The sequence below is a fragment of the Ahaetulla prasina genome, chromosome 2 (assembly GCF_028640845.1).
Source record: "Ahaetulla prasina isolate Xishuangbanna chromosome 2, ASM2864084v1, whole genome shotgun sequence".
Lineage (NCBI taxonomy): Eukaryota > Metazoa > Chordata > Lepidosauria > Squamata > Colubridae > Ahaetulla > Ahaetulla prasina.
In genome coordinates, this window is record NC_080540.1 from 3,472,579 (window position 1) to 3,498,091 (window position 25,513).

A 25,513-nucleotide genomic window follows, 5' to 3' on the forward strand; every position below is an offset into this window, starting at 1 on the left:
TGCATACCTAGTTTTGATTGATAGTTGATTGAGGGTTATGTGCAACAGGTGGTTGAAGGAAGGTTGGTTGAGCAATGAGTGGTTGATCGTTGGATGGGTGGAGGTTTTGTACGGGTGGTTGAAGATTAATATGTTGATCGACAGTTGATTGTACGAGTGGATGGATGTTTCGATTGATAGATGGATGCCTTGTTTGATGGATGGTTGGATGTTTTGATTGAAGTGTGGTTGAGTGATGGGGATTTGATTGAAGGATTTTCTTTTTATGCAGTCAGCATGGTAGTCAATGTAAAGGTTAGTTTCACCTTCTTTTTGATGTTGTTTGAGCTCTGAACGAAGTTAACGAAATCTAATACGTTGTAGGAATGATAAGTCTGATCTAGCTCTAACTTTGTTGTAGCTGAGGTTGTTTGGCAATTGTGTTTATAGTATTAATGAAATTTCTTTTGCTGGTTTCATTTTTGCATATGATCCTGCAGAATTTAGGTGCTACTGAACCATCACTGTATTTAAATTCAGGTCCATCTCTGGAGACTTCAGTTATTTCACTAGTGTTGAAGGTAGATAATTTGTAATTTGAAATGATGTTTCATATTTTATCAATATCTGGTTCATTTGTAATATCTAGTCCAAATAATATAGCATTTTGATGCTTTTTCTCTCTCTCAATTGTATCTTTTACTAGTATTGCTAATTTGTTTGGTTGATTGGTAGATGTTTGTGGTTTAGTTTGTGTACAAGGCAATGTTTGTTGGATTGGGAAATGTTTTTGACCAGTTGCGTTTCCATTTATTTGTGCTATAATTTTATTTTCAAGGTTTGTGAAATGTGCATCAAGGTGTGCATCAAGGTGTGCTAGTAATTTTTTTTCTAAGTTTGTTTGAATGTTGTTAATGACAGTTTTTTCTATGTTTGTTAGAATGGAGTTAGTGATAGTTTTTTCTAAGTTAGCTTGAATAGATTCGATGATATTTTGTTGAGATTTTATAGATATATCCATGTTTTGTGTATTATCAGATATATAGGGTTATTACAGTTATGACATAATTTTGATTCGTATTGATCATTATTTGCAGTGGCATCTATTGATCGAGAGCATTTTGTATTTTTGTTGGAATTTCTGCTTGGCATGGTTGATGTTCTGTTTGTATTTTACAATTAATTTTGCTGTAATTATACTAATGTTAATAGATGGTAAGGTAGAATTTTAGATTAACTCTCTCTTTCCACAAGATGGCAGTGTTTGAAAGATGGAGGATGTATAGATGTAGGATGGACCAAATTCAATAGTGAAGTAGTATCTCTCTCTTGCTTTCTCTCTCTTACTTTCTCTCCCGTTTGGTTTTTAGGGCTGTGATGTTTCAGTTCGTGGGGATGATGATGATGGAGGTAGCGTGGTTGGCAGCAGGGAAGGTGATGGCGGATGTTGGAGTTAGCAGAGAAGGAAGTGGTGGGGAGATGAAGATGGGCGAAAGCAGTGATGACGGTGATGGCGGATGTTGGAGGCAGGAGAGAAGGAGGTAGGGGGGGATGGAGATAATTTCAAGAGACTCACCCTGGCAATCTACTCCGTTCAGTATTCAAAAGTGGAGTTTCAGCAGGGCTCGTCTGCGGAGAGAGATGTCGCCTCTCCTCTTCGTGCAGCTTAGGAGTCAGACAGGGGCGGTGATGAGCAGCAACAGCAGTAATGAAGGGTGGTGGTGGTGGCACTTGGCGGAAATCAGTGGTAATCAACGGCGTGGATCGGCGGTGGGCTTAAAGATTGGCGGTGGGTGGCAGCGGTGGTTGCGGCGTGAATCTGTGGTGGACAGAGGTGGCGGTGTAGGCCGCTTAAATCCCGGTTGGATTGGCGGAGGGCGGCGGTGGCGGGGGAGGTCGCTTCAATCGCGGTGTGGATCGGCGGTGTACAATGGCTGCGGCCGTTTCAATACCAGTGCTGGCAGCCACTTGAAATCGCGGCAGCGGCAGCCACTTGAATCGCGGTGGCAGAGGCCGTTTAAATCCCAGCGGTGTTTAAATCCCAACGGCGTTAGCTTAAATCCCAGAGGCGGTCGCTTCAGATGCGGCCGTGGTAGCCGCTTCTATCCAGGCGGCTGTTTTAAGATTTAAATCTTTAAAGTTTTAAAGCTTTAAGCTTTAAGTTAATTTGAAGCCTTGGGGACTGCCCTCCTTAAGAGTTTTCACTCTTTTACAGAGAGCGTTCCTCCGAGGCAACTTTGCTGGTCGCCATCTTAGATTCATCAATTTACAGGATTCCCTGCAAAGCGCGGGAAAGAAGCGCATCTCTGAGGGAAGGGCAGGGATGATACAATCAATACAATCAATTGTATCGTTCAATTGATCAACCCATACCACATTTCTGACATCAATACAATTGAACGTGTCCAGAAATATTTTACAAGAAGAGTTCTCCACTCTTCTGAATACAACAAAATACGTTATGCCACAAGACTTGAAATCCTGGGTTTAGAAAAGTTAGAACTCCATCGCCTTCGACATGACCTGAATTTAACTCATAGAATCATCCGTTACAACGTCCTTCCTGTTGATGACTACTTCTGCTTCAATCATAACAATACATAAGCATACAATAGATTTAAGCTTAATGTAAACCGCTCTAATCTTGATTGCAGAAAATATGACTTCAATAACAGAGTTGTTAATGCCTGGAATTCACTACCAGACTCTGTGGTCTCTTTCCAAAATCCCAAAATCTTTAACCAAAAACTATCTACTATTGACCTCACACCATTCCTAAGAGGTCGGTAAGGGGTGTGCATAAGAGCACCAACATGCCTACCATTCCTGTCCTTATATTCCCTTTGATTGTATTCAATTCTATATAGCCATTACATTATCTTGATTATATTTATTTATTTATTTATTTATTTAATTCGATTTTTATACCGCCCTTCTCCCGAAGGACTCAGAGCGGTGTACAGCCAAATAAAAAATCAACAATATACACTTTAAAACAAAACTAAAACAAAACATATTACAAAATGGCCAGAATTTAAAACGATTTAAAATACTAAAATATAAATAACCCCAGTTAAAATTAGTAAAAACTTCTAAGCCAGTCCCGCTTGAATAAATAGGTGCGTTTTCAGCTCACGGCGAAAAGTCCGAAGATCAGGCACTTGACATAAACCAGGGAGAAGTTCATTCCAAAGCGTAGGAGCTCCAACAGAGAAGGCCCTTCCCCTGGGGGCCGCCAGCCGACATTGTCTGGTGGACGGCACCCTGAGAAGGCCCTCTCTGTGTGAGCGTACGGGTCGGTGGGAGGCATGGGGTAACAGCAGACGGTCCCGTAAGTACCCGGGCCCTAAGCCATGGAGCGCTTTAAAGGTGGTAACCAAAATCTTAAAGCGCACCCGAAAGACCACAGGAAGCCAGTGCAAACTGCGCAGGATTGGTGTTACATGTTATACATCTTATACACTATATAAGATATATATATGCTTATATATCGTGTAGTTGTTTCATGCTTATGCTTATATATACAGTTGTGACAAATAAAATAAATAAAATAAAATAAAATAAAATAAAGCACAACTTGTGTCTTGCGGTTGTTGTGAAGAAAGGTGTTGTGGAGAAAGGTGGGACACAGGCAGGGAAGCCACAATCAGGAAAATGATTTTCATACATTTGTTTTTTATTTCCTTAATTGAATACATACAGGTGCCCTTCCCAAATTATTCCCTCAGCCTCACATTGAAGGAGGGAAGCAGAAAGGGCAGAGACCCCTGCGGCCAATTCTGATGAACACCCCAGGTGACCCGTCTCTTGTGCCCGCGGAAAGGCTCTGAAGAGAAAGAGAAAAGAAAAATATTTCCAAAATGGAGGAAAACCTGAAAGCTGAGTTCGATCTGAACAGCTTATAGTTGATTCAGCCTTTAATCTTTCTGTTTGGTAAAATGAGGACCAGATTGCTGGAGACAATATGCTGACTTTGTAAACTGCTCAAAGATTGCTATAAAGCTTCGTGGACTGGTATATATAAGAGCTTTGGTGATGCAGGCGTTAGAGTGCAGTACTGCAGGCTACTTCTGCTGATCACTCGCTGCCAGCACTTTGGCAGTTCAGGTCTCAGCAGCTCAAGGTTGACTCAGCCTTCCATCCTTCTTTCTGAGGTCTGTAAAATGAGGACCCAGATTGTTGGGGGCAATAGCTCAGGTTAATAAATGATAGATAGAGCAATAGATCAGTTGGTCCAGAAGTGGGATTACATTCCTGAAAGGCACTGAATCAATCGGTTTGATAAAACTTGCCCCAAATAGGCGAGTCCCACTTTTTGCTCTCGACATTCTCGCTGCTTGCTTGCAGCAACTGAGACTACTGCGGGCAGCACAGGCAGAGGCACGGGACCCCCCAAAGACTTTCAACGGTATCCCTGCTTGATTGATCATTCGTAATCTTAGCACACTGGAGTGATTCTCATTCTGATTCTCTGGAGTATCCCTAATTTGGGACAAGGAAAGAAGGGAGGGAGGGAGGTGGGAGGAAGGGAAGGAACAAAATGAGGGAGAGTGGGAGGGAGGAAGTCAGAACCATCATTCAGTGCCAATGTAACTTTGAATGGCTACTTAATAAATGATTGTAAATCAAGGAGTACCTTGGTTGGCCAGTAGGCTGGCTAGCAAGGGGAACTTAATATGCATCCACATATTATTATAATAATAATAATAATAATAATAATAATAATAATAATAATAATAATAATAATAATAATAATAATAATAATAATAATATCAGAGTTGGAAGGGACCTTGGAGGTCTTCTAGTCCAACCCCCTGCCCAGGCAGGAAACCCTACACCATTTCAGACAAATGGCTATCTGACATTTTCTAAAAAATTTCCAGTGTTGGAGCATTTACAACTTCTGCAGGCAAGTTGTTCCACTGATTAATGTTCTAACTGTCAGGAAATTTCTCCTTAGTTCTAGCTTAAATAAATAAATAAATAACAACAGAGTTGGAAGAGACCTTGGAGGCCTTCTAGTCCAACCCCCTGCCCAGGCAGGAAACCCTACATCATCTCAGTCAGATGGTTATCCAACATTTTCTTAAAAATTTCCAGTATTGGAGCATTCACAACTTCTGCAGGCAAGTCGTTCCACTTATTAATTGTTCTAACTGTCAGGAAATTTCTCCTTAGTTCTAAGTTGCTTCTTTCCTTGATCAGTTTCCACCCATTGCTTCTTGTTCTACCCTCAGGTGCTTTGGAGAACAGCCCGACTCCCACTTCTCTGTGGCAGCCCCTGAGATATTGGAAAACTGCTATCATGTCTCCACTAGTCCTTCTTTTCATTAAACTAGACATACCCATATCCTGCAATCGTTCTTCATATGTTTTAGCCTCCAGTCCCCTAATCATCTTTGTTGCTCTTCTCTGCACTCTTTCTAGAATCTCAGCATCTTTTTTACATCGTGGCAACCAAAACTGAATGCAATATTCCAAGTGTGGCTTTACCAAGGCATTATAAAGTGGCACTAACATTTCACATGAACTTGATTCTATCCCTCTGTTTATGCAGCCCAGAACTGTGTTGGCTTTTTTAGCAGCAGCTGCACACTGCTGGCTCATATCTAAATGGTTGTCCACTAGGACTCCAAGATCCCTCTCACAGGTACTACTATTGAGCAAGGTACCACATATACGGTACCTGTGCATTTTGGTTTTTTTGCCTAAATGTAGAACCTTACTTTTTTCACTGTTGAATTTCATTTTGTTAGATAGCGCCCAATGTTCAAGTCTGTCAAGATCTTTCTGTAATTTGAGCCTATCTTCTGGAGTGTTGGCTATTCCTGCCAGCTTGGTGTCATCTGCAAATTTGATGAGTTCCCCATCTATCCCCTCGTCCAAGTCATTGATGAAGATGTTGAAGAGTACTGGGCCTAAAACAGAGCCTTGGGGTACTCCACTGCATACTTCCCTCCATGTGGATGTAGTTCCATTGAGGACTACACGTTGAGTGCGGTTGGTCAGCCAGTTACGAATCCATCTGGTGGTGGTGCTGTCTAACCCACATTTTTCTACTTTATCTAGTAGTAGGTTATGATCTACTTTATCAAATGCTTTACTGAAGTCCAAGTAAATTATATTGACAGTATTCCTCTGGTCTACTAATTTTGTCACTTTGTCAAAGAATGCAATAAGATTAGTCTGGCATGATCTGTTTTTGACAAACCCATCTTGGCTTTTGTTATTACTTTGTTTGCTTCTAGGTGTTCGGTGATTCGTTGCTTGATTATCTTTTCCAGAATCTTCCCCAGTATTGAGGTCAGGCTGATAGGTCTGTAGTTTCCTGGATCTGTTTTTTTCCCTTTTTTGAAGATGGGAACTACATCAGCTCTTTTCCAGTCCTCTGGCAGCTCCCCTGTGCTCCAGGATCTTTGAAAGATATAGTTCAGTTGTTCTGAGATCACGTCTGCCAGTTCCTTCAGAATCTTGGGGTGTAATCCATCCGGTCCTGGTGATTTGAACTCGTCTAGGGTAGACAAGTGTTCACTTACCATTTTCTTCCCTATTTTGTTTTTCTAATCTGTTTTTTGTGGTGCTGTTTTTGATAGGTTGGATTGTTTTTTCCTTTTGTGTAAAGACAGATGCGAAAAATGAGTTAAGTAGATCTGCTTTCTCCCTGTTGCTTGTCATCTTCTTGCCACTTTCTCCCAGCAATGGGCCAATTGTTTCCTTGACTTTTTTCTTGTTTTTAACATGTTGGAAGAAGCTTTTTTTGTTATTTTTTACTTTTGTCGCTAGCCTTTGTTCATTGTGAGCCTTAGCTTTCCTCACTTCATCTTTACAGGCTCGGGCTATTTGCTGATATTCTGCCTTAGTTATTTGCCCCTCTTTCCACTTTTTATATTTGTCCTTTTTCTCTTTCAATTTGTCAGATAGTTCTTTATGCATCCATGCTGGTTTCTTTTGAGATCTATTATTTTTCTTCTTCATTGGTATTGTGCTAAACTGAGCTTTTATAATCTCACTTTTCAAAATTTCCCAAGCTTCTTGAGTTGTTTTCCCCCTGAAGATTCTCATCCATGGAATCCTTCTCAAGCTCTAAGTTTATTGAAATTAGCTCTGTTAAAGTCCAAGACTCTAGTTTGACTTTGTTCTACTACTTGTGTTTGCTTAATGTTGAATTCCAATATTATGTGGTCACTTGCCCCCAAGGTTCCTGTAGCTTCAACACCTTCTATCATTTCATCTCTGTTAGTGAGAATTAAGTCCAGTATGGCTGATCCCCTTGTTGCCTTCTCTACTTTTTGGGAAACAAAGTTGTCTGCTAGGTTTATTAGGAACCTGTTGGATCTTCCGCTTGGTGCAGAGTTTGTCTCCCAGTTGATGAAAGGGTAGTTAAAATCCCCCATTACTACTGTGATGTGTTTCCTACATACCTTAGTTAGCTGACTAGCAAAAAGTTCATCTACTTCCTCCGTTTGGTTTGGTGGCCTATAGTATAGACCAGGGGTGGGCAATTAATTTTTATCAGGGGCCGCATGAGAAGCCTGAATTGTGTCAGAGGGCCACCAACTTTCTTTCATTGTAAAATACTTAAATTAAATATTTTGAATAGCTGGTACTGATAATCAGAAGAATAAAGCACTCTGTAAATATGTATATTAGGTTATGTGAAACTGTGGTCTATTGGTTAAATAAGAAAAACAATTATTGAACCAGTGCAATTTATAAAAGTTAAAAAAAAAGTTTAATTTATGGTGTTTATGATTGGCCTCACGCGGGCCGGACAGGGACGTACAAAGGGCCGGATGTGGCCCGCGGGCCTTAATTTGCCCAGGTCTGGTATAGACCTATGGCAATATTGTTTTTCACCCCTTTTATATTGACCCAAATACATTAAGATGATTTTCATCATTGTTGTGCTCTATTTCTGTAGAGATGTAGTTATTTCTTATATATAGTGCAACTCCGCCTCCTCTTTTATTTGGTCTATTCCTTTTAAATAATTTATATCCCTCTAGCTGTATGTTCCATTTGTCAGTTTCATCCCACCAAGTTTCCGGAAGGGCAAAAATATCATATCTGCCCTCATTTACTTGGATTTCTATTTCACCCTGTTTATTCCTCATACTCTGTGCATTGGTGTATAGACATTTGAGTCCATTTTAATTGACCTTGTGTTTACTGTCTACATAACCTGTGTTGTGCATGACTGCCCCTACTTTCTTGTCACCTGTTTGATTAGCGCACTTGGTATGGCACTCACTAATAAATGCTTGGTTTTGCTTGATAGCAGGGCTGATAATCTTATCCACACAGACGTCTATGTTACATGCACTGCTAACCCTATTAATTTTGGATTGCTGGGGACAGAAATGTTCTGTATCAATTAATTCTTTGTCCCCACTGTTCAGTTTAAATTTTTTTCCAGAAAATCTATGAATTTATTGCTAAGTAACTCAGACCCTTTTTTTGATGGAGGCAATCCATCTCTTTTGTATAGTTTTTCATTGGACCAGTTGCAGACATCATGACTAATAAAACCAAAGCCTTCCCTTTTACACCACTCCTTTAGCCACACATTAAACTCCATTATACGCTTGCCTTTACCTTTTTGTTCCTTAAATACTGGTAAAACCTCTGAAAAGATAAGCCTACAACCTATACTACTAAGTTCATACCAAGCTCTGGAAATCATTCTGCACAGAAAGTGCATCCTTTTGGGACAGATCATTTGTGCCAAGATGTATAATAGCATCAACATCACAATCCTTGCTGGCATTCTTGACTATCTTAAGAATTAGCCTCTTGTCTCTGCTGGCAGTAGCACCTGGCAGACACCTGACCTCTTTCAAAACCTCCATATCCTTTCCTAAATTTACATCCCTTACAATTGAGTCACCAATCAGAAGGTGGCTTCTCTTTTTGGATACTGTGCTCTTCTTGTGTGACAGATGTGTAATACCTGATTCACACTTTCCCCTTTCCAAAGTAAGTTCTTCATCTTGGACCATGATCCCCTGCTTGTTTGAGTTATCAGTATCATAACTACCTTGATTTGTCACTTTAGTGTCCCTATTAAGGTCAGCAAGGGCACTATATCTATTTCCCTACCACTGCTTTCCCTTAATAAAACTACTAGCTTCAAAACTCCACGAATGGACAAATGTCGGAACAGACATAAAGGTATGCATATTTCCAGAATGCTAGAACTATTCTGAGTTCAAGCAACACTTTTTTCACACAACTGTGTGAGGGCAGAGATGGCAAACATGAGGATAGGCAAGGAAAGATCACCACAAAATTAGGACAAAGAGCCCATGAGTTGTATTTTCTAATTCAGCATCATTATAACCCCATTCTCCTTATGATTTTATTTCTCAGTTATCACATGCAAGACATAATGGGAAGCAGGGTGGAAAGGCAAATTTGGACAATATTAAGCAAAGGAAAAAATGCTGAAATAATAGTAAGGGATTCAGGACTTCTCCATTTCTGACTAAAACTTGCTCTAGTGGATATACTCATCAGAGGAAGTTTCTTGAAATGATTGGGAAATCTCCACCACTTAAATATTGGCAGCCATACATCACTTTCAGGCCAAATTATAACCTTCATCTCCACTGATGTCCATGTTTCCTTTAAAACCTTCTACTTAGCAAAAAGAAAGAAGAAAGCAAAAAACAAACAAACAGAAGGTTTGAGGATTCAGAATCAAAATCAAGCTGGAAGGGAACTTGGAGCTCTTCTAGTCCAGCCCCCTGCTCAAGCAGGAGAATCTATACCAGGGGTCTGCAACCTTAAACATTCAAAGAGCCATTTGCACCCGTTTCCCACAGAAAACAAAACACCGGGAGCCACAAAACCCTTCCCATGCCTGACTTATTTCTTGAGCGGCCACAAAACTAGCACATGTAGTTGAATTAAAGTTTAATTAAAGTTTTCTTCTGAAACTTTCCTTTTCTTGGATTTATCCATGGTTGGCCTACCGGGGATTGAAAAGCTCAATAAATCCTGTATTGGTGAGTGTCGCACATTGGCAGTTGTGACGCATATTTTGAGTGACAGGGAGCCACAGCAGAGGGGTGAAAGAGCCACACGCAGCTGACCCCTGTCTTATAACATATCAGACAAGTATCCCACCAGGCCCAAGGTTGACTCAGCTTTCCATCCTTTATAAGGTAGGTAAAATGAGGACCCAGATTGTTGGGGGCAATAAGTTGACTTTGTATATAATATACAAATGGATGAAGACTATTGCTTGACATAGTGTAAGCCCCCCTGAGCCTTCAGAGAAGGGCGGGATATAAATGCAAATAAAAAAAACCCTATCAAATGTCTTCTTAAAAACGTCGAGTTATGAAGCACCCACAATGTTTGAGGGAAAGCTGTTCCACTGGTTGTCCTCACTATAACGAAGATTGTTAATTCCAGGCTGCTTCTTTCCTTGACTAGTTCGCAGGCATTGTTTCTTGTTGTGCCCTCTGGTGCTTTGGAAAATAAATTGACCCCTTCCTCTTTGTGGAAGCCTCTCAAGTCCTGGAAGACTGCTATCACCCCATATCCTTCTTTTCTCTAGACTAGCCAAACCAAAATCCTGCAACAATTTTTCACGTTTTAGTCTTCAGGCCTTTAATCATCTTAGCTGATTTTTACACTTTTTCAAAAGACAAAACTTCCTTTTTGTAATGTAATGTCCAAAACTGGATGCAGTATTCCAAGGGTGGTCTTATTAAGACTTTATAAAAACGGTACTAATAGGTGATTTTGATTCTATGCCTGTTTATACAACCAAGGTTTGTCTTAACCTTTTTGGCTGCTGCCGCACACAGCTGACTCATATGTAAGTGATCATCCATTAGGACTCCAAGGCCCCTCTCAGAGTTACTGTATTTGAGTCAGGTTTCATGTAATCTGTTTTTCCCGCCCAGGTGAAATACTTTACTTTTCTCCACATTAAATTTCACTTTGTTGGATACAATCTTGTCTCATTTGGATCAGAAAGGCACAATATGCATACAGATAAAAATCTACAGACATGGTGGGTAGAGGTTAGAATGCAATACTAGAAGCTAATTGCCCACAGCCAGGAGTTCGATCCTGACAGGCTCATTGTTTTTTTTTTAAATAAAAAAGTTTTATTTCCATTTTCCAACAACCTATTCAATGTACAGTCTCTTATTCAACATTAGTCATTAACTTTAATTTGTTACTTATTCGGACCTGCCCAGCTACCACTTCCTTCCTTAACACAACCTTTCCTCCTCCCTTCTCTCCCTTCTTCTACTTTCTTCATCCTTCCTCTCCTTCACTTTTCTACTTCCTCTCCTCCTTCCCCACTCTTCTCTTCCACCCTTTCTAACCCTCTCTCTTTCCCCTTTCTTCTTCCTCTCCTTTCCCCCTCTTCTACCTTTCTCTTTCCTACCTACTTTCTTCCTTCACTGTCTCTACTCCTCTCTCCCTTTCCATTCCCTTCTGAAATGGCAGCTGAGCAGCCCCAGTTTCATTTCAAATTATTTCTATTTCTTAATTACATATCTTCAATCATTCTTGTACATTGATCCTTCATCTCCCCCCCCTACTCCTCCCACCCCCCGAGACTTCCCAGAACAAAGTACAGGGTATAAAATTAACAATCATAAATTAAAATACAACATAAATCATAATCCATAGTCACTCCTCTCTCTAAAACCTTAACTCCCCTTCCAGAAACAAAAAAGTACATTCTTCTTCCAGTCCATTATATATCAGTCCATTCCACTCCTAAGATCTTCAGAATCTTCCAATTAAATTGGTATTTCCAGTTCATCAATAAAATACATAGTTTTTAATATCCAGTCTTCATCGATCAACACCAAATATATATCAGTCCGTTCCACTCCTGAAGTCTTCAGAATCTTCCAATTAAATTGGTATTCCCAGTTCATCAATAAAATATATAGTTTTTAATATCCAATCTTCATCCATCAAGACCAAGACGATGTTCCATCTTCCAGTATTCATCAGAAATTCTTCTATAATATACCTTTCTTCTTTAAACAGTCTCCCAAATATAATTCATATTTCCAGCTTAAATTCTTAAATTTTTATCCAATTTCCAAAAATAAACAATATTCTCATATCTTTGATATCACTTACATACATCAAATAGCATTGCTAATATTAATATTTCTTCAATTTACCTTACATATGTCAAATGACATTATTAAAATTATACCTATAACTTATATCCAAAATATATCAATTATAACAATTAAATTCTGTTTGACTAAATAACAACATTACATCTATAAATAATCTCTCAAATATATTTAATCCAAATTCATAAATTTTTCTATCTGTCCTCCAAAATTAAACAATATTCCATCTTCCCATTCCTTTATACCTCACATATATCAAATAATAACACCTATAAGTTATACCCAAAATAGATCAGTTATAAAAATTAAACCCTATATATATATATAAAATACCATCACAATCACATCTTAAGCATTCTCCCTCTCCTTGTCTTCTATCTTACACATTTTCCACCATCTGCTCACCAATCAGCTTAACATCTAACAATAAAGAATTTCCAATCTTTAATATATTGGTGTAAAAATCTCTTGTTTAAAAACTTATTAAGAAAAGATGAGCCTCCAAAAGTTCCTGTAAAAAAAATCCTTAAACCTTCCTTGATATCTTCTAATTTCCATATTTGAACTGAAGAAATTTCCAAGATTTTACTAGTAGTTAATTCTGTTTGCTTAAGAGCCATTTTTAAACTGTGTAATCTACCAAAATTCAATAAACTTTTCTTCTTAAACACTGTGATAGAGAAAAAGGTAAAAAGAAAAAAAATCATAAACAGTTCTTATTCATTCCATTTAAAAAGTAGCTTGTTATGTTCTTCTTATAGGTTCCACGCCAGCAGTTATAATAAGCATTTCCTTAACTTTCGCTTCCAATACAGAAAACACCATTTGCTAAATTTACAAGCAAATGCCAGCACACTCCAACACTTTTAGAAGCAGTTGTTTTTAATTGCTTAGTTGCCATCTTCTTTTAAACTTTATTTCTTAAAATTAAAATTAATTTAAAAAAAATTAAATTTCTCTGCAACCACAGTCTTAAAATCTCTTCCTTTATCCTTTTGTAGTTATAACTTTCACTTTCCTTTGTGTATTGCAAGCACCATTTTAGGTCCACTCAGGTTGAAAGTTAGTTCAAAGGAAAGCTATTTAAAAACCAAAGTTAAGATTTATTACTTACAAATTCTCTTGCTAATTCTCCTGCTTCGTTCTGTCTGTGCTGATTTCTCTTTAAAAATAAACCTCGGCACAGAGATAGACGCAGCTTCTTGTTCTGTATAAACAGAAGCAACCTGTCGTGTCCCACTCCTCCGCTGACGGCCGGGTCAGGGAAATCCGAATCAGGCTTGCCTCTGCAGCTCTGCCCAAAGTCCTAGCAAAGTCCTCAGAGCAGGCAGAAGACCAGTAAGTGACTTCAGCAAGATAAGTTCGACTTTGCCTGACTCAGAGACTGCCAGAAAGCAGATCCTTTATATAGGCCATGGGGTGTGGCTCCATGACTCAGCACTCATTAAGGCCTGCCCCTCCCTTCCTTCTGTTGCCTCCGCCTATCCAATCTTCTGATGCGAGGGTCACTCCAATCAGCTGTTGTTGGAAGTAAACTTTCCTCAGGCTCACATGCTGTGGAGGGGGAGGGGTCTAGCTGCTCCGTTTGCCTGGGCATGGAGCCAGGGCTGGGGCCGGGGGATGCTCCCTCCTCTGCAGCCTGCTTGCGCATGGAGCCAGGGCTGGGACCGGGAGGCATACATTCCTCCGTGTTCGGGAGCAGATAAGCAGACCCCGGCTGCAGTGAGAGCGGACAAGACACAACACAACCTGGGCACGGAGCTTCGTCAGGCTGGAGGGGAGCTCTCACTCTTCGGTCCCCTGGTTTAATTCCAGGGGCTCCCGGGGAGCTCTACCCAAACCTGACCACTCTTCTCTCCCCCTTCTCCTGGGGGAAGAATTTCCAAACTGTCTGATAGCCGATTTACACTGTCAGAGACGGTTTGATGAAGCCCCGGGCAGATGATCCCAAAGGGATGTCCACGAAGCCTGCGTTGCCACTGGAAGTCCTACAGGCTCATTGTTGAGTCAGCGTTTCAACCTTTTGAGGTTGGTAAAATGAGGACTCAGATTGCTGGGGACAATATGCTGATTTTGAGAACTGCTCAGACAGTATATAGTCTTAAGTCTAAAGTGGAATTGCTATTCATATATACTTTCCCCGAGCGTGGAGCCTTTTATGCGAAGTAAGATTACTATTCTGAGCAAAGGTCTTTCCACACTCCATGCATTTATATGGCTTATCCCCTGTGTGGATCATCTTATGGCGAAGAAGATTACCTCTCTGAGCAAAGGTCTTTCCACACTCCATGCATTTATACAGCTTCTCCCCTGTGTGGATCACCTGATGGGAAATAAGATTACCTCTTTGAGCAAAGGTCTTTCCACACTCCATGCATTTATACGGCTTCTCCCCTGTGTGGATCACCTGATGGGAAATAAGTTTATCTCTTCGAGCAAAGGTCTTTCCACACTCCATGCATTTAAATGATTTTTCTCCTGTGTGGATCTTTTTATGGATAGTAAGTCTGCTGTTCAGAGCAAAGGTCTTTCCACACTCCATGCATTTAAATGGCTTTTCCCCTGTGTGGATCACCTGATGGGAAATAAGACTACGTTTATGAGTAAAGGTTTCTCCGCACTCCATGCATTTATATGGCTTCTCCCCTGTGTGGATCACCTGATGGGAAATAAGACTACTTTTATGAGTAAAGGTTTCTCCGCACTCCATGCATTTAAACGGCTTATCCCCTGTGTGGATCCTCTTATGGGAAATAAGATGACCTCTTCGAGCAAAGGTCTTTCCACACTCCATGCATTTAAACGGCTTCTCCCCTGTGTGGATCATCTTATGGGAAATAAGATTATCTCTTCGAGCAAAGGTCTTTTCACACTCCATGCATTTAAATGGCTTTTCCCCTGTGTGGATCTTTTTGTGCATAGTAAGTCCACTATTCTGAGCAAAGGTCTTTCCACATGTCACATATTTATATGGTTTCTCTCCTGTGTGGAGCTTTTTGTGGAGAGTAAGTTCCCTGCTACAAATAAAGGCTTTCCCACACTCCATGCATTTATAGGGTTTCTCTCCTGCTGCTTGGAGGGACTGGGTTGCATGGGCTACAGGTGATTCTGAACACTGTTTCTCTGCAGTGTGAATCCTTTCATGGGAAGTAAGTTGCCTGCTTGATCTAAAATGTTTTCCAGATACCAAACATTTATAAGGCTCCTTTTTCGTGTGAATCATTTTTTGAGATGTAAGGAAGATATTTTGAAGAGAAAGAATCAATGTCCCATTGTAATTCTTTCCGTTCTGGCTCATAGCATCTTCTCCTTTGTTTTGGGTTAATACTATTTGTTTCATACTTTTGCAAATATATTCTTTCCTAATTTTCTCTTGCATCGGAGCATCAGTGGAAGATGAGCTATCCTGATTCCAATTATTTGACTGGTTTCTCTCATGGCTTTCTGATTCCATTTGAATTCCAAAGTTCTCCATTTCATCTTTGGCATTGATCACTTGGAACAGTTCATAGGAGTCTTGATTCTCCTGCCCATTATTACCTTCAAAGGAAAAGAGAAATGAAAATGATAACAAGGTTAGAGAAAAAGATCAAACTGCAAATCTCACTCAAAGTCAGTTTTGAGTTAAGAAATACCGGTAATCAGGGGAAACATCCAAAAAGGAATTAGTGCGAGATCACGCACGTTCACTACCCTGAGATATTGCACTACTGATCTGGAGTGTAGTTTAGGCCTCTGTTCTCTGTGAAATGAGGCATAAACTACTTTAGTGCGAGATCACGTGAGATCAGTAGTGATCTGGCCTTACATGCTCTTCTATGACCTGACCGTGAAAGTTCTGTTCTCACACAATTTTGGGAGGTTTCAGAGGACACATCACAACACATTCCTCACATAACCTCCAGACGACACATAAAAGCACACTTCATTCTTCTCAGCCTCCACAGATAAGTTCCAATAGAAATGGAAAAATACAGATAAGAAATGGCACAGAAAGCATATAAACAAAGAGACATTAACCTCTTTCCTTCCTTGGAGAATGAGAAGGCCAGACCCTTTCCCTCTCCTTCCCAGGAGACAATATCTGATGAATTATTTTTTAATTTTTCAAAAAGTAACTATAATCTGTCTTCTTGAACTCTCTGATTGGGGACTAGAAAACTCTTACCCAGGACTTCCAGTGGCTCCGTGCGTATTAAAACCACCCCCATGATTCTGTTAAAGCCACTCAGACAGCGCAAATCAGCTGTCTGGCGGCTTGAAAACCTTTCACTTGGGAGAAGAGGGAAAGGTGAGCAGCCGGGTGGGGGTAGAGCTCCCCAAGAGTTCCAGGAATAACTCCTGGGGCTCAAAGGGTGATAGCTCCCTGTTTAAACCTGGCAAATGCTCCAGATCCAGGAAGAATAAAGAATAAAGCGCTCGCGACCATCTCTGCTATCAAGATGAAGATATTCTAATTACTTTAAGCAGACGGAGCGGAGGCAAGAGGTAGGGTGGATGTATACCTTGGACCTCACCTCAATCTTCAAAAGGTATTTGAGAAGAAGGAAAATGGTGGATTTGGTTAACGAGGCGTGAACACGAAACTTAAGGAAGTCTTCGTTAACATCGTTAGCGCCTTGTTAACTTTGCTTAAATTTGATGGATTTTATATTTAAGTGAAGAAATCTTAAAGAGAAAAGCCAAAGGTTTATAGAACTGATTTACCCATTTCAAATAAGTTGCTTGAAACGATTTGACTTTGTTGCAATTCATAAAGTTAAAGTAAGATAGCTTCTAAACAAATACAGCCTGCTGATTCTAACGGAGCTGCCTCGCTAGTTCAAATACACAAACTACAAGAGGAGTTGAAAGAATTTCTGAAGGCTGAAATTTCTGCTCAAGACAAAAAACCTAAGGAAATTGAGGAGAAATTATTGGAAATTAAAATTTCTGCTACAGTTGAGAATGAAGATTTACAAGGAGAAGTGAGGTCAGCCTTTATGACTATAAATTTATAAAAAAGCTGGATGGAAAAGTGCATGAGATTGATCAAATTAACTTGAATTTAAAAAGTCAAATAGAGGAGCTTCAGAACAAGATGGAAAAAGCAGATGAAGAATTGGTTTTTTTATATAAAAATTTTTTACTTCCATTTTCCAATATCATATTTATGTACAATCTGTTATCCATCATTAATCATTAATTTTTATTTATTGCTGATTCGGGCCTGCCCGACTGCCACTTCCTTTCTTCACAACCTCCCTCTACCCTCTACTACTTTCCCCTCCTTAACATAACATAACATAACATCAGAGTTGGAAGGGACCTTGGAGGCCTTCTAGTCCAACCCCCTGCCCAGGCAGGAAACCCTACACCATCTCAGTCAGATGGTTATCCAACATTTTCTTAAAAATTTCCAGTGTTGGAGCATTCACAACTTCTGAAGGCAAGTCGTTCCACTTATTAATTGTTCTAACTGTCAGGAAATTTCTCCTTAGTTCTAAGTTGCTTCTTTCCTTGATCAGTTTCCACCCATTGCTTCTTGTTCTACCCTCAGGTGCTCTGGAGAACAGCCCAACTCCCACTTCTCTGTGGCAGCCCCTGAGATATTGGAACACTGCTATCATGTCTCCCCTGGTCCTTCTTTTTGTTAAACTAGACATACCCAGTTCCTGCAACCGTTCTTCATATGTTTTATCCTCCAGTCCCCTAATCATCTTTGTTGCTCTTCTCTGCACTCTTTCTAGAGTCTCAACATCTTTTTTACATCGTGGCCACCAAAACTCGATGCAATATTCCAAGCGTGGCCTTACCAAGGCATTTTAAAGTGGTACTAGCACTTCACGTGTTCTTGATTCTATCCTCTGTTTATGCAGCCCAGAACTGTGTTGGCTTTTTAACAGCTGCTGCACACTGCTGGCTCATATCTAAATGGTTATCCACTAGGACTCCAAGATCCCTCACAGGTACTACTATTGAGCAAGGTACCACATATACGGTACTGGTGCATTTTGTTTTTTTGGCCTAAATGTAGAACCTTACTTTTTTCACTGTTGAATTTCATTTTGTTAGATAGCGCCCAATGTTCAAGTCTGTCAAGATCTTTCTGTAACTTGAGCCTATCTTCTGGAGTGTTGGCTATTCCTGCCAGCTTGGTGTCATCTGCAAATTTGATCAGTTCCCCATCTATCCCCTCGTCCAAGTCATTGATGAAGATGTTGAAGAGTACTGGGCCTAAAACAGAGCCTTGGGGTACTCCACTGCATACTTCCCTCCATGTGGATGTAGTTCCGTTGAGGACTACACGTTGAGTGCGGTTGGTCAGCCAGTTACGAATCCATCTGGTGGTGGTGCTGTCTAACCCACATTTTTCTACTTTATCTAGTAGTAGGTTATGGTCTACTTTATCAAATGCTTTACTGAAGTCCAAGTAAATTATATCAACAGCATTCCTCTGGTCTACTAATTTTGTCATTTTGTCAAAGAATGCGATAAGATTAGTAGAATGCGATCTCCTTCACTTTACTACTTCCTCTCCTCCTTCTCCACTCCTCCCTTCTTCCACCCTTTCTAAACTTCTTATTCCCCTCCTCTTTCTTAACTCTTTCCTACCTACTTTCTTCCCTCCTTCTACTCCTCTCTCCCTTTCTTTCTGAAATGGCAGTCGAGTAGCCCCAATTATTTCAAATTTTAATTTCATATCTTCAATCATTACTGTACATTAATAAACAATCCATGTATCATTTTCCCCCCTCTCCCCCGCCCTCCCCACTTCCCCCCAGCCCCCCGGACTTCCCAGAGCAAATACCGGGTATTATGACCAACAATCACAAGCTAAAATATGCAAAATATACATAAACTCCCACCCCTCTCTAAAACTTTAAATCCCCTCACAATAAAGATAAAGAGATAAGAAAGAGTAATAAAAAAGAAAAAGAAAAGGAACAATACCAATACAATCTTCCCTTCACATATTACTTCTTCTTACAGTCCATTTTTAAAATTAGTCCATTTTAAAAAGCTCTTCATAACTTGAAACCATCTCTATCCATTGGACCTGATGGACTATGTGCATACTTCTTAAAAAAACTTTCCACTAATATAGCAGAACTCCTAAGCATAATCTTTGATAAAGCTTTCATGACCACTTCCCTTCCCAAACTTTGGTCACTAGCCACAGTCATTCCAATCTTCAAAAAAGGAGACCCCAGCTTAGTTGAAAATTACAGACCAACCTCTCTATGCTGCGTCATCTGCAAAATAATGGGATCAATCATCAACCAATCCATTACCTTCCACTTAGAAATAAACAACCTACTCTCTAATAAACAATTTGGTTTCAGAAAAAAATTATCATGTAACTTACAACTTCTCCACTATAAAAACATATAGACTACAAATCTTGATCAAGGAAAAGCAATAGATGCAATCTACATAGATTTCTGCAAGGCTTTTGACTCAGTTTACATGATAAACTTCTCCTAAAACTAAAATCCTATGGCATTTCAGGTCCCCTTCACAATTGGATATCTGCTTTTCTGTCTAACAGACAACAAGTGGTTAAAATTGGCAATGCTTTATCAAATCCTGTTCCTGTCAAGAGTGGCATTCCTCAAGGTAGCGTTCTTGGACCAACACTCTTCATACTAAACATAAATGATCTTTGTGACCATATCTCAACTAATCTCAACTAATTGTGTTCTCTTTGCTGATGATGTCAAACTATTTAACATCACCGACAATACATCTACCATTCAAAAAGACCTTGATCATCTAACCGCTTGGTCTAAAACTTGGCAACTCCAAATCTCAACCAGCAAATGCTCTGTCTTACATATTGGAAAAAAGAACCCAAACACTAAGTACATGCTTGATGGACATTACCTTACAGATGACCCCCACCCTGTCAAATACCTTGGAGTTTTCATATCAAATGACCTAAATGCTAAAGCCCACTGCAACTATATAGCAAAAAAGATTCTAAGAGTTGTAAACCTAATTTTGCGTAGTTTCTTTTCCAAAAACACTACACTACTAACCAGAGCATATAAAACATTTGCTAGGCCAATTCTTGAATACAGCTCACCTGTCTGGAACCCACAGCACATTTCTGAAATCAATACAATTGAACGTGTCCAGAAACATTTTACAAGAAGAGTTCTCCACTCCTCTGAAAACAACAAAATACCTTATCCCACCAGACTTGAAATGCTAGGCTTAGAAAACTTAGAACTCCGTTGCCTTCGACAAGACCTAAGTTTAACTCATAGAATCATCTATTGTAATGTCCTTTCTGTTAAAGACTACTTCAGCTTCAACTGCAATAATACAAGAGCAACCAATAGATTCAAACTTAATGTTAACTGCTTTAATTTAGATTGCAGAAAATACAATTTCTGTAATAGAGTTATCAGTGCTTGGAACACATTACCTGACTCTGTGCTTCCCATAATCCCAAAAGCTTTAACCAAAAACTTTCTACTATTGATCTCACCCCATTCCTAAAAGGATTATAAGGGGCATGCATAAGAGCACAAACGTGCCTACCGTTCCTGTCCTATTGTTTGCTTGTTTCTTTCTTTTCTTTTTTTCTTCTTATATATATATGCTTATACTTCCTTATATTACCTCATATATAAGTTTATATACTATATAATCTTTTTATGTGATGCTTATATATAATGTTGTGACAAAATAAATAAATAAAATAAATCTTCTCAAATTCAAATTTTCTCCACTTGCATATTCCTTCAAATTTCATAAGTCCATTTTCATCATTTATATATTTCTTCAATTGTCATAACATTTAATGTCCAATCTTCCAATATTACTCCATCAGTCAAATATCATTACGAATAAAGTGTCTCAGATATGATATTTACAACTTAACTTCATAACTTTTGCTGTCTATAAACTTATATCCAAAGCGTATCAATTAAAACGAATAATCATTTAAGTTACATCCACAATATAACAATAAACAATTAACATCATTACATCCACATTATCTAAATTCGTAAATTTTACTTTCCATCCATCAAAATTAAATAGTATCATCCCATAGGTTTATACCTTACAAATAACAAATAACAAAAATCCTATAATTTATACCCTAAACAAATCAATTTTAGAAATTAACCATAATCATCATATTCACATATTAAACATTCCTCCCCTCTCCTATTCTATTTTCCATCATCTCCAAACCAGTTAATTTAGCATCTAACAACAAAGGATTCCCACTCTTTAAAACATTAATATAGAAATGTCTTGCTTCCATAACTGTACTAAGAAAATACTTTCTACCTCTAAAATTCACTGACAAACCCATTGGAACTTCCCATCTAAAATATATCTGATGTTTCTTAAACTCATCCACTAAAAAAGCAAATTCTCTTTCTTAACATTTTAGGAGGAATTTCCTTCATAATTTTACTTTCCATCCATCAAAATTAAATAGTATCATCCCATAGGTTTATACCTTACAAATAACAAATAACAAAAATCCTATAATTTATACCCTAAACAAATCAATTTTAGAAATTAACCATAATCATCATATTCACATATTAAACATTCCTCCCCTCTCCTATTCTATTTTCCATCATCTCCAAACCAGTTAACTTAGCATCTAACAACAAAGGATTCCCACTCTTTAAAACATTAATATAGAAATGTCTTGCTTCCATAACTGTACTAAGAAAATACTTTCTACCTCTAAAATTCACTGACAAACCCATTGGAACTTCCCATCTAAAATATATCTGATGTTTCTTAAACTCATCCACTAAAAAAGCAAATTCTCTTCTCTTTCTTAACATTTTAGGAGGAATTTCCTTCATAATTTTTATATCTTGTCCCAATATTTGAAATTTATTTTTATAAAAGGCTTACAAGATTTCATACCTAACCTTTTTAGTTGTAAAATAAATAACCACATCCCTCGGTAATCTATTTTGTCTTGCCCACCAAGAATTAACATGATAAATTCTTTCAACATTAATCTCAAAGTCTTCTGGCTCCACACCCTTTATCTGAGCAAAAGCTTGCTTAAAAATCTCTTTTAAATTTTTCTTTCTACTTTCCTTCAACCCCCTCACCCTTATGGCATATTCCATTAATCTATATTGTAATATTACTCTTTCTTCATCTGCCCTATCTACCTTTGCCTGTATATCTTCCATCTTATTATCTAAGTTCCAATTGTTTTGATTCTTTTGAATTTCCTCTATTTTCCTTTGCAACTCTAAATTAACTTTATTAAGTTCTTCCAAACTATCCTCCATCTGAATATAAGACCTTAATATTTGCAAAATTGCATCCTTTACCATTTTCATTTCCCTCTTCTGCTTTTCCACCACTTCCTTAAAATCCAACATCTCTTTCTCTATTTCATCAAATTTTTGATCTATTTCTGAAAAACGAGTCTCCAGAAACTCCTGTAAAAAATTTCTTAATTCCTCTTTGATGTCTTCTTTTAATTTTCCTATCTGAACTGAAGAAATTTCAAAGTTGTTAGTGGCTTTTGGTACTATTTACTTAAAAGCCATTTTTTAAAATATATAACCTACCCAGTAACAGGGAACAAAAAGGGGTTAAAAAGGAAAGACTCAGAAAACTTTTCTTCTAAATCACTATAATCCCAAAGAAGAAGAAAAAATATAAATCATAAAATTCTCATTTCTTCCATTTAGTCAGTATCTTCTTGTATATCTGGCTGTTAATAAGCATTTCCTTAACTTTCATTTCCAATACACAAATCGCCATTTGGTTGCATTTCACAAAACATCATTTGCTTTCTTCTCTCCTATCTTCGCAACAAATGTATCCTCTATTAGGGGCTTGCAATCTTCTTACAAACAAATGCTAGAACTCCAGTTTCTGTTCTATCCGCGTTACAATCCACCACAAATCCATTTCTGCCGTGGAGATTGGACACTACGTTTTTTTTCTGCCAAAAGGCAGATGCCCTCCGAGTCCGGAGCTTGTTTCAGGCTTTAGAAGGAGCACTCCCCTCAAGCCTCCAGAAACTTTTCTGGGGCTTCTCCGGGTGGCTCAACTTCAGCCCGAATGTTCATCTCTCCCTCTTTGCCCAAGGGGGAGATTTTCAAGCTGCCGGACAACTGATTGACGCTGTCCTGGCAGCTCTACAGACTATGGGGTTAGCGGTCTAAAAAAGACTGCCATCAACGAAGCGGAGCCAACAGGAAGTCTCATGAAGAATGGATTTTATTACAATATAAAACAATGGAATTTGCATTGAGGGTGAGAAGTTTAAAAGAAAATAAGCAAGAGAATCTAAAAAAGATATTTGCAGAAGCCTTCTCACAGGTGATTGGACTGACATCAGTGGATCTTGAAAGCAAATTGAGAAAATTTATCGTGTTAATTAATGGGTGGCAAGGCAGAGACAGCTGCCAAGGGATATAGTGATTTATTTTGCATCTAGGAAGATTAGGAGTGAAATTTCGCAAGCCTCCTATAAAAATAAAATTCAAATATTGGGTCAAGAGGTTTTGGTGTTGAAAGAAATTCCTTCCAAAATATTGAGGAACAGAAAAGAATATGCTTTTTTGGTAAAGGAGCTTAGAAACTGCCAGGTATGGTATAGATGGAATGTGCCAGCCGGACTAGCAGTAAATTATATGGGAGGGAAGTATTGTCTTAACACAGTTACCAAAGCAAGAGCTTTTTATGTTGAGGTATTGAAGGCTGGAAGTTTACCAGATTTAGAAGTTAAGGTGGGAGGAGAAGTGGAAATGGTTAAAAAAGGGGAGAAGGAAGTAAAGCAAACACAATTTGAAATTGGGGCTGTAACTTTGGGAGAAGAAATACAGAAAATAGCAGGGGAGGAGCAAAGGATGGTAATCTTTAAAAAAGAACAAGGAGTAAAGAAGCAACATTGTCAGATGAAAAGTGTTTCCTTTTATGGGAAAAGGTAAACTGTAAGTAAAAATTTATGAACATAAAAGAAATAGAAAGGATAATGTGCATTTGTTTGAATCTGTAAGTCAAATGTGGGTGTATTATATTTATGCTGTTATTATTATATATGGTGGATTTATCTATTTTGGATAAAAATTGAAAGTAAGAAAGGATAATTTAAATTATTTTTTTTAATATATAAAATGTTTTATAGATGGTATTTGGAAATTAAGTTGGGGTGTATTTGTTTTAATTCGCAAGTAAAATGTGGGAGTATATTTTATTGACGTTATTTTATTAATGGTGGAATTAGTAACTTTGGATAAAAATTGATGTTGGGTTTAAAGTGTTGGGGAGGAGGAAATTAAAATAAAAATTAAAACAGAAAGGGAGTTGCTTAAGGTTAAAATGTTAAAATGGCTATAAAATATTTGTAATTTATTGTGATGATGGTTAATGTAATATTGGAAGATGGATTATATGTTTGTTATCAAAGACTAGAGGTTAAAAATATCGAATTTGTTAGAAACTTCAATATACCAGACTGAAAACCCACAAGAAAATATACCGGAATGAGAAAGATGGACTGACTATATTTAGAACAATTATTGGATGAAGAAACTTCAAATATTTTACAAACGAGCATTTCCTTCTTTTTGGTTTTTTTTTATGGAGAAGGAGAGTTGAGGTTTTAGGGGAGGGATGGGAATTTATGGATAATTTGGATATTCTAGTTTATGATTGTCAGATTGTATACCTTGTATTCTGCTCTGGGAAGTCTGGGGTGGGGTGGGGGGAGGGGGTTGATTGTGGGTGGGGGGAGGGGTGGGGGATGTAATGGGTAAAAATTTTATGGTAAAACTTTTTCAATTAAAAAAAAAAGAAAACTCTTACCCAGAGAGACCACGTTTCTATGGTTTTCCAGCATGACTTCTGAATGCAGCGCTTTTTGGTCAGGATCCAGCTGAGACCATTCCTCCTCAGAGAAATACACAGCCACCTCCTCGAAGGACACAAGACTCTCCTGAACACGGAAAAAAGAACAGAACAGGAGGATTTGAAAAAGCAGTTCATCTTCATCAATGATTTAGACAAGAGGATATAAGGGGAACTCATCAAATTTGCAGGCAAGACCAAAGTAACAAGAATACCAACATTCCAGAAGATAAGCTAAAGAGATAGAAGGATAGACAGATTGGGCCCCATCTAACAAAATGAAATTCAATAGTGAGAAATATAAGGTGCTACGTTTAGGAAAGAAAAACCAAATGCATGGGCACAGAATTGGTGATACCTGGCTCAACAGTAGAAAGTGCAACTGGGATCTTGGAGTCCTAGTAGACAATCAGTTAAACATGATCCAGCAGTATACTACAGTTGCCAAAAAAAAAACCCCAATACAATCATAGGCTGCATTAAGAGGGGAATAGAATCAAGATCACATGAAGTGTTAGTACCACTTTATAATGCCTTGGTAAGACCGCACTTGGAATGTTATATCC

At 38.5% G+C, this 25,513-nt stretch overlaps 1 protein-coding gene across 1 annotated transcript in view; it reads right to left on the minus strand.

Moving 5' to 3' along the window:
- Nucleotides 1-25,513, minus strand: part of LOC131193701 (zinc finger protein 845-like) — a 48,699-nt gene that overhangs the window by 15,555 nt on the left and 7,631 nt on the right. The window contains 2 exon segments of the mRNA XM_058174176.1: nucleotides 14,240-15,644; nucleotides 24,906-25,035. Coding sequence (XP_058030159.1) covers nucleotides 14,240-15,644; nucleotides 24,906-25,035 — 1,535 coding nt within the window.